Below are 10104 nucleotides of genomic sequence, written 5' to 3'. Positions count from 1 at the left end.
GTACATCCCTGAAGAACGTGAATGACATCAGAATACCGAGTTGTGTGGTGCTTCCTAACCACATTGCTATTGAAGTGCACGGTTTTTCTGATGCATCCAAAAGAGCCTACGGAGCAGCGTTGTATCTTCGCTGCATCTTTCCTGAAAGAACTGCAAGTCTTCGTTTGCTTTGCAGCAAATCGAAGGTTGTACCAGCGAAACCAGTAACCATTTCGCGCATGGAATTGCTAGGAGCCCATCTTCTCGCAAGGCTGATCTCTAAGGTTGCTGGGTCCATCGATCTTCACCTCCGCAACATCATACTCTGGACTGACAGCCAGATTGTCCTTGCTTGGCTGAAGAAACCACTTGCAAACCTGCAAGTGTTTGTGCGAAATCGAAGTGAAAAAATTCGCAACCTTACCGAACCGCTGGACGTACAATGGAAGTACATTTCAACGAAGGAAAATCCAGCTGACATCGTGTCTCGAGGTCTTCTGCCAGAAACCTTGAAGACAACCACTCTCTGGTGGATCGGTCCGACGTTCCTCCAGAGAGCCGATTACAACGTAGAAATTCCGGAAGATCTTCCTGACGAAATCGTTCCAGAGCACCACCCGTCGATGCAGCGCTGGTTGTCAATCAAGACAAACTACCCGTGTTCTTGAAGTTTAGCTCTTTTCGGAAACTGCAACGAGTGATTGCTCTAGTTCAACGCTTCATCCTGAATTGTCGACAAAGAGACGTTTCAAAGCGTGTAACCTGCCAACATTGTACCATCACCGAACTTCGAAGCGCTTTAAACGTCATTGTGAAGGTCATTCAGTATGAGGCTCTTGCTGACGAAATCCACCGAGTGAAGGATCTCATCATCCTGACGTTTCACCAAGAGCTCATGCATGCGGGTCCCTCCGGTCTCCTAGCGGCGCTTAAATTGAAGTTTTGGCTGCTTGATGGACGATCATCAGTCCGTAAGATCACCAGATCCTGTGTCCGTTGTTTCCGAATGAAGCCTCGAAGTTCCAGCCAGTTGATGGGCATCCTGCCGTCATGTCGAGTGACTCAAGCCCATCCGTTCGAGAAAACAGGAATAGACTACGCTGGTCCGGTATGGGTCAAGGAGAGCCGATACAAACCTCGCCTTGTGAAGGCTTACATTGCTGTCTTTGTCTGCATGGCAACGAAGGCGGTACACTTGGAGTTAGTCTCGGACATGTCGAGCGAGACTTTACTTGCTGCATTTCATCGATTTACCAGTCGACGTGGCTTGAGCAAGGAAATCTTTTCGGACAATGGATGTAATTTCAAGGGGGCTAGTTCGGAACTACATGAGCTGTACCAACTATTTCAAAACCGAACGACCGTCGACGAGATCGAGAAATATTGTCAGCCAAAGGAGATCGTGTGGCATTTCATCCCACCCGAAGCGCCAAATTTTGGAGGTCTTTGGGAGGCAGCCGTCAAGAGCACTAAGTACCTTCTAAAACGAACGCTCAAGGACGCTAAACTGACATTCGAGGAGTTTGCAACGGTCCTGACTCAAGTAAAAGCTATCCTAAATTCGCGACCGCTGTTTGCGATCTCCGCTGATCCCTTAGATCCAGAAGTCATCACGCCCGGCCATTTTCTTGTTGGTCGTCCTCTGATTGCTACCCCCGAGCCAAGCTACGACAGTACTCCGATGAATCGACTGTCTCGGTGGCAATACCTGCAACAACTGAGGGAGCAGTTCTGGAAGCAGTGGAGAAAAGACTATCTTCAGAGCCTGCAACCGCGCAGCAAGAATCAAAAGACACTTCCAAACATTCGCCCTGGAATGATCGTGTTAGTTGAGGAAAGAGATTTGCCTTCGCATACCTGGAAGCTGGGCAAAATCGTGAACATCTACCCGGGACCAGACAACCTCGTACGAGCTGTGGACGTTAAAATCGCCGGAGCGATTTATCGACGAGCCGTATCCCGAATTTCCATCTTGCCGATCGAAGACAACTGCAAACCTGATTGCAGTGCTTCAGAGGATTCTTCTCAGCCCGGGGGTGCATGTTCGCGCCCAAACGGTTCGCTCCGACAGTGAACCAGTTGCAGCGCGTGTGAAACACGCAGCAGAAGAAAGAGAGAGAAGTTCTAGAATTCTTAACGTTAACGTTTTTTGCATTATTCTCGTGCGCGATCGAATTAATTCTCTCACACCCACACATTTGAATTCTTACGATTCTCTCCCATGCGCGAACGGTTAAAAGCGCGAGCAAACGCGGAGAGCGTTGTTGTTGGTTTAGAACTTTCGAAGCAGACAGACGTGCAAACGGAAAATAAACACAACCAGTCCTGTTTTGGTACTCCTAGTGTATCAATTCCTCGTGTTAGGCAGAAAGAAAATCGGTCTTCCTCCAGGCTGAAGCTAGTGGGCTTCAGCTCTTTTTTCACCGGTTGTTCTCCGCAAGGTGGAGGCCTTACAACCCTCCACTGGTTTCTTCTCTTCCCACGTTGGGGCAGCGCAGTCCCCAACAACTATAAAATAAATATAATTATTTATTTTATACATTGATGCTTTTAACGACTATTTCAGATTTTTGGCAGCCGTCAGGCAAAAGGAGACAACTCTCAAAGCGAGAATTCTTCTACTTACGTTCATTTGTCAATTCCTTCGGCATGCATCGACCTGTATCCTTTATGAACGATGCATTATATTATATGGTGGTTGGTTGTAGGATGTTGATGTTGGAAAACACCATTGTGATTGAAAATGCCATGTGCCGATGGAAAATAATTTACTACAAATTGAACACATGAAAACATAGAAAGTAATTCAACAAAATGAAATTTGCTCTGATTTTTTCGGAGAAATTCTCGCTATTTCCTAGTTTTGCAGGTTTAACCCGGTTGCGTAGCCGACTTATTATCGAGGCATATGCCATAAATACCTGTTTTAGAGAAACATAATATTAAATAAAAGACAAAAACGATAGAGCATCAGTGTGTTATTTAAGAAAATAAACGAACTGAAAATGATGAACTACAAATACCACCCTATTTATTCAAATTAGGTATTTTTGCGTTGGCATATATGCCATAAAGAGATATTAATACCAACATCTGCAGTTCTCTTACCAGTTCTTCTACTTTTTATACAAAGAAATGGAAGAAAACCTCTCGCATAACTAGTTTTCTGTATAACGAGAACGAAAGCTTGTTATGCGGTCCATATCAATAATCAATATCGATTAAAAATAGTTCAAAATAAAATAAATTTTCCTTTGATCCATAAACATCTAGGTGATATTGTTCTTTAAATGTATAAATGTATTCTTTACGACAACTTTCCATTAAATATTCTAACTTTATACATTGATTAATGGAATGAAAACAAATGCTTAGTTATATTTTCTAAGTCAAACATCATCTTCTACGAATGTTTTCTAAACATTTAGGTATCTATATTTCAACAAATATTAACAGCTACCCGAAACTATTTTTCTTCTTGTTTGACGTAACATCCTTCGAGCTGCTACATAGTCTGTCTCTAGGCCAGCTTAAGCCAGTAATGAATGGGGTTACTAAATTTGACTTGATTAGTTTACACTCAGCTAGGTCCATTCGAATTTTGATCCCATGATGGGCATTATTTACGTCGTACGGTGGACGACTGAACTACGGGACCGGCCCACTTGGACTACAACAACTCTCCAAATATGTATCATGTAATATATAATTGATACCGGAAAGCGTATAAGTTGGCGTATGTACGCCTAAGATTTGATAAGCTTACAATTTCAGAAATTCTCGAAGTTTATCGATGTTCTGGTAAGCAATAAGTCCACCGATATTACGGGTTACTTTATGATCATGGTATGAAATTTTCTTAACCGACTTATTAATCAATGTATCCTGCAGGTCGAATAGATCACCATTCATTGAACGGAGAATTGCTTGAGGTGCACAAGTGTCCCACTTGTACGTAGTTCCCTTGCTGAGAAGAAAAAGTTCTGCTTCTCCAGTAGCTATCTTTAGTATTTTGTAACCAGCGCCCGAAGAATAAACTACGTCATATTTTAGCTGATTCCGAATGAATTCAACATACTTTGATTGTTCGGACGGAGATAGTATAGCAATACGAGCATCAGTTCCCTGAGAAGCTATGTTGTTAAACTTTAAATCACCCACCGATAGGCCCCAGAAAATTTTACTTCTGTACTCCTCACGGAACTCTTCCTGATTACTGATTTTTTCCGCAAATGGTTGATTGATTACGCCAAGAATAGGGGTGCCCTTGCATGTTTCATAAACACCAATCAGTACTGTGCAGCATTTTAGACCGGATGACACAATATTCGAATATTTGGTTAATTTTTCTTCGCCTTTGATGTATTCGGCAGTACCATCGATTGGATCAATCCAAATACCCAATTGTGACCAATCATTGTCTAACGGTATTGAATCAGTAGGTAATTCCAAACTTTCAAAGTCAATTTCAACTTCCCGATAAACCTCATCGACAAGGGCAGCTGCGGATACTTTGTCGCCATTAAGAATCTGCAATTATTAATAAAATAGTTTTTGTTTTCAAATGAATATATCGTTTATGAATCAAGATTCTACATAATTAGTGATGGGAAAATTCCACTTATTGCTAAATCAAACAGAACTAGTTAATGAAAAACAATTCATTTTAAAAAATCAATAAGAAAACATTGTTTTTAAGCTCAAAATAAATGCTCCGGAATTTCACGGCTGCGAAATACATTTTACATAGATTGTACAGCATGCGGACTTCCTCAAATTTACAAATTAAGCATTTCTAACTATAATTATCTAATAGACTTATTAGACAATGGAAAGTACTATCACCGTCGTTTGGTATTTTTCTGTTATATTGTTATTGACAGATAATTGCAATTGAACTGCAATTAAGATAGTTGCTTGGACTGGAAATCGAAAATTGACATGCTTATTTCTCAGTTGTTCCGGGAAGGATTCTGACTGCCAAGTTGGTAGAAGTATTTGAATTGATTGTTCGTGTATGATAAAAAACGGAATGATAAACAATTCTTGATTGCTGGTGATAAAGCTCCAAAAATCAATAAATTGAGTGAAAATGTCAAAACTGACCGATAAATTCGAATGTTATAATATTACACGTACGCCAGGATTTTTGTGTCAACGCTTGCCGGAAAACACCAATCGAGGATGACAGTATAGTCTTTCCCCGAGTTACGCGACACCCGATTTACGCGGTATTTTTATTTTTACAGGTCATATGGAAATCGGTACAATTTTCTAGAACAATTCTCAAATGCAGAACTAACTAATTTTTTGTTAAAACATTGAAATCGCCAAAAAATCAGAAATCTCTGTATTTTCTTCACGAATTGTACGAACTAATTAATAATGTGCATAAAAGTACTAAAATCAATCAAAGTTAACCATATATCAAATCAATTTTGGCTGAAAACGTGATGTCCGACGTACATGAAAATCCGAGTTACGCGAATTTCTCCCTAATTATTTGCATGATTTTATTACAGGCTGTCCCCGAGATACGCTATTAATGGGGACCGAGAAAAAACCGCGTAACTCGAATTTCCGGGTAAGTCGAATCACGCAGTTTTCAGCCAAAATATAGCTAATTTCATGTAATTTAGCTTGTAATGAGTAGTTTTAGTCACAAAATAAATTATTTGACATGATTTTCAAACAAGATTACAATTTTGCATTTTCTTCAATTAATGTCAAAATTCGATCAAAGAAGAAATTATTTTGCAATTGACAATTTGCTTAAAGAACTGTCAAATTCAGAAAAAGGCGTAAATCCAAATCCGCGTATAAGAGGGACCGCGTATCTCGGGGACTACCTGTATTATTTTTCTGATAAGCATAATTTGCAGAACAAAAGAGTACAAAATTTAAGCTGCATAAAACTTATTTTGCAATTTTATTCGAAGCACAATTCCCATCACTAATCAAATCGCAACTCGAATCGAATTTTATTTATATATATAGATATATATATATAAAAAAATATATACTATATATAAATATACACTATATATATATATAGTGGCCGGCAGAATAAAGTGGCCACTACTTACAATTTTACATGTTTAAATTTTTTTCTGTCAAAAAATAAGTTATTGTACTGCTTTTTTTTTGAAACATTGTTCGTAATATGCTTAAGAATGCGCAGTACCATAGCATGACAAAAATGAGAAGTTTGCTTCAAGAAAAAATATTTTTTCCAAAATTGTTTAAAATCACTGTGCCAAAATAAAGTGCCCACTTTATTCATTCTACAAAAAATATTTTTCTAAACAAATATAACACCAAACTTATAATTTTTATGCGTTCCTCTCGCATTCTTAACATGTTCGAGGATCTTTGACATTATTTATTTTGTTTTTATCTGCACATATTTGGCATTGGTTCTTCCTAAGAGTATTTCAAAGCTTTAACATATTTTGTTTTTCTTAATCACGTCATTTTCACCACATTTTCATTAAAATTTGCACACTAATTCTCGATAGGTTTAAATTTAAGACTAAGTGGGAGCCATTAAAGAAGTTTTATTCGATTTGATTGAAACAAAAAAATTAAAAATTCTTCGTTTATAACTTCAGTCGTCTTCCTGTGTACTAAACATCAATTTGTTTACTAACTCCGTATTTTTCACAGAAAAAAAGATAAATTCACACAGGATGCTTATATAGGTATTAGCTTTCATTATGCCGTCGATTCAAACCATGCTCCCCACTTCTCGTATAGAAATCCCCTCCCTGGTCATCACATTGCACTCTTCATACATATTGGTTTGTTGGATCGCGTCTAGATATTTTTTAACATCAGTTCTAATTTGGACTCATCTGTCCAAATATCAGTTTTTCAACAATTTAACGATATATCTGCATGTTTTTGATCATATTGAAGCCAATTGGCTTTGTTAGTCTTGCTGTAGCTCGGGCGAGGAGCTTGAAAGACGCCACATCTAACGGACAGTAAATTACGAAATTGGCAATGTAATAGCTAGGGGGTGTTTATCTTTAGGAGTAGCGGGAAAACTGGTGTGAACCGAAAGTACAACTATGGCTGAAACCTTTTTTAACATTCTTCATCAATACTTTTGAATATTTTTTTTTAAATGGGTTTTGAAAACTAAAAACATGTTTCTACAGGCTAACATCTCAACACACACAATCAATACAAAAACATTTCTCAACTAGTATCGTGTAAAACACCTTCCATGTCCTCCATGAAGTCTAAATCTTGGTGCCATCGAGAATTTGTGGCAGATTCTATGTGCGAAGGTGGATAAAACGGGTTTAACAAACATTAAATTTAAATTTAAAGCTCTTGATAACGCTTGAGAAGAACCAGATGCAAAAACTAGATGCAGAACTAGATAAACCTTAAAAGATAAAAATAAAAATACGCTCAAGATCCTCGAACATGTAAAAAATGCGAGAACTTATAAAAATTATAAGTTTGGTGTTATATTTGTTCAGAAAAATATTTTCTGTAGAATGAATAAAGTGGGCACTTTATTTTGGCACAGTGATTTTGATGAAATATTTTTTCTTGAAGCAAACTTCTCATTTTTGTCATGCTATGGTACTGCGCATTCTTAAGCATATCACGATCAATGTTTCAAAAAATAAAGCAGTACAATAACTTCATTTTTAAAATTGTAAATAGTGGCCACTTTATTCTGCCGGCCACTGTATATATATATATATATATATATATATATATATATATATATATATATATATATATATATATATATATATATATATATATATATATGTTTTAGATATATATATATGTATATATATATATATATATATATATATATATATATATATATATATATATATATATATATATATATATATATAAATATATTATTATTATTTTTTTTCTGATATCTACATGTTGTGATAAACAATTCTTAATATTGAAAGAAAAGACAAATTTAATAAATACCTTTTCAAGGGCCTTAGTAGTGTTGCCTGGATCGTCCGTCACTGATACTATGATAGATTCGCCCGCTGTATTGGTAAATTTTGCATTCTCTTCTCCTCGGATGTTGTCACGTAATTCCGGAAACTAATCGATAAAATTGCTGTATCTCATTGTTTTAAGTCCATTTATGTCACGAAATGAATTTTACCTGTTTTCCAATGTCATGTTTTATCATCTCCTGTATCAGACAATCGGCCAGTGTTTTGAAATCATGAGCAAATCGGGTATTCGATTCGTCTTTATTTTTTTCTTGTACCAACAAGCTAAATAGGATTGGATTTTGGCGGCAGACACGAGCTATGTTAGCAGCCTTTTCGGATGCCTTAAGCACTTCTCGGAGAAGATTGATGGCGGACATGCTGTAATGAAATCTAACGCTTTGTTTGTTTCTAATGTATGAATGTAATAATATAGTACTGGAATACTATAAGATTGAATTCAACTGATTTTGATTGTCTTGACTGCGAAGTTTTGAGTGGGCCCGCTTAACTTCTTCTCAAACCTAGTCGTATGAAGAGTCAATCCTTTTGACACACGTACAGATAAATCCAGTTGTTGTGCACAGTATTCACCTGAACACTAAGATTGAATTTTACTACGTTTCGAACAGGCGTTTCACTTGGCACGTCTCGTCTTTAATACTATGTAGATTCTATAAAAAAACTATGACCGGAAAGTTGTCGATAAATGATTCAATACCTAGCACAAGAAAGCGTTTTCACAAAAACGAGACATTTATAACTACGCCGACGCAGTAACAATCGATCGAAAGGATAGTAGTGGCGAGGGAGGGTGGGGTTGGGGTGAAAGCAAGGATGTAATAAGAGACCAGGTGGTAAAATACAGAGCAATTTGACAAAGCGCCTCCTGTCGTGCGGGTTCTCGATCCAGCAAGAGTCGCTATGTCAAATCCCAAACATTTTTACAATCCGTATATGATCATGGTGTATATTTTTGACATATTTAACGAAAAAAACGTTAAATTCGGATGATAAATATAATTTGATAATGATTATTTACTTTAATTTCAATGAAAAGTTATATTAAAGAAAATAATCCCCATATAACAATTTGCACCACAAATTCACCTCAAAACCTCTTGATTTCAGCAAAACAAGAGGTTTGGTGAATATGACGTCATATGCAAACAGCGGTTTGCGAAAAAAGCGGGTGGGGCCACGGCCGTGCGTGGCTTGTACCTCCCAAGCGCCTCAGATTAAGCTTAAACGACTGGAAAATTGAATATCCTTAGAAAAAAAAAATGAAAGCTCCACAGCTTCATTGCTTTGATCAATAGATGGCGTATTAAAACTAATCATTATATTGCTATCCTTTTCTTGCAATGTGTTTCGACAAGTTTCATCTTATTATGACCTATATAGCCTTCTAACTTTCTGAGCAAAAATCTATATGAATAGTCGTGTGGTCAGATACGTGGGTATCAACACCAACTACCATTACTCAAATCTTACTTGCTTCAGTGCTGGTGGTTTCCGTTGGAGTTTAGTATTTAAACAATCGTATCGCCGTTCTAGTTCTAGCGATGCATAACTTCAATGCGAAACCATACAACAGTACAGAGGAAATGAGAAAGCTCTCCTCCAAGCGATGAAGTTCAACTGGTTGGGGTATCCCACCAACAGAGAGCGCCACCAGCTTTTTTGCTATTTTTAGAATGCATGAGTCGTTTGCCGTCTGCTAAACGAAGTCTTTCTATATTCCGTTTAGGTAGAGAACTTGAGTTAGAAGCCGTTCAGTGGTCTTTTAGTGGATTTGTGGCACTTGGGCTGTATCCGCTCTGTTCGCTATGTATTTGTATTTATGTGTGTATTGTGCACAGCTGTTCTTGGTGCGTTGTGGCTTTTAATCTGAGGGCGGATCTTCGTTTCTCTCGCAGGTTTTTTTTTCGCTTCGTTTCTTTGCTGTGATTGAAGAGAATATTGGAGGAAGAGCGTAATTATTTAGGTTTTCACACTTTACCGGCGTTGTGTTAGATCCATCGTCAATGTTTTCGGCTATCTTGGTTGCACGTACCTGCCTACGCTATTAGTGAACAAAATACTATTCAATGCATTCTTGTTTCTTGCCATCAACCTCTAAGCAAATAAAGGG

At 37.6% G+C, this 10104-nt stretch overlaps 2 protein-coding genes across 3 annotated transcripts; one reads left to right on the top strand and one right to left on the bottom strand.

The window, feature by feature from the left end:
- The first annotated feature begins 1153 nt into the window (after positions 1-1153).
- LOC120905674 lies at positions 1154-2262 on the top strand. Its single transcript, XM_040316676.1, has one exon. It carries the CDS (start codon positions 1154-1156, stop codon positions 2051-2053), a length of 900 nt encoding a protein of 299 aa, XP_040172610.1. The 3' UTR covers positions 2054-2262.
- A 1023-nt stretch (positions 2263-3285) lies between these two features.
- LOC120905831 (inositol polyphosphate 1-phosphatase) lies at positions 3286-8781 on the bottom strand. Of its 2 annotated transcripts, XM_040317046.1 has the most exons (4): positions 8692-8781; positions 8141-8363; positions 7954-8076; positions 3286-4509 (listed from the first exon to the last, which is right to left on the bottom strand). In XM_040317046.1, the coding sequence occupies exons 2-4, from the start codon at positions 8348-8350 to the stop codon at positions 3742-3744; spliced, it is 1101 nt and encodes a 366-aa protein (XP_040172980.1). In that variant the 5' UTR covers positions 8351-8363; positions 8692-8781; the 3' UTR covers positions 3286-3741. The 2 variants fall into 2 exon arrangements, with proteins under 2 accessions (XP_040172980.1, XP_040172979.1); XM_040317045.1 differs by having other exon boundaries at positions 8141-8776.
- Between the last annotated feature and the right edge of the window lie 1323 nt (positions 8782-10104).

Source organism: Anopheles arabiensis, chromosome X, assembly GCF_016920715.1.
Source record: "Anopheles arabiensis isolate DONGOLA chromosome X, AaraD3, whole genome shotgun sequence".
Lineage (NCBI taxonomy): Eukaryota > Metazoa > Arthropoda > Insecta > Diptera > Culicidae > Anopheles > Anopheles arabiensis.
The sequence above is the reverse complement of the archived record's forward strand: the minus strand, read 5'-3'. Positions and strand labels throughout refer to the sequence as shown.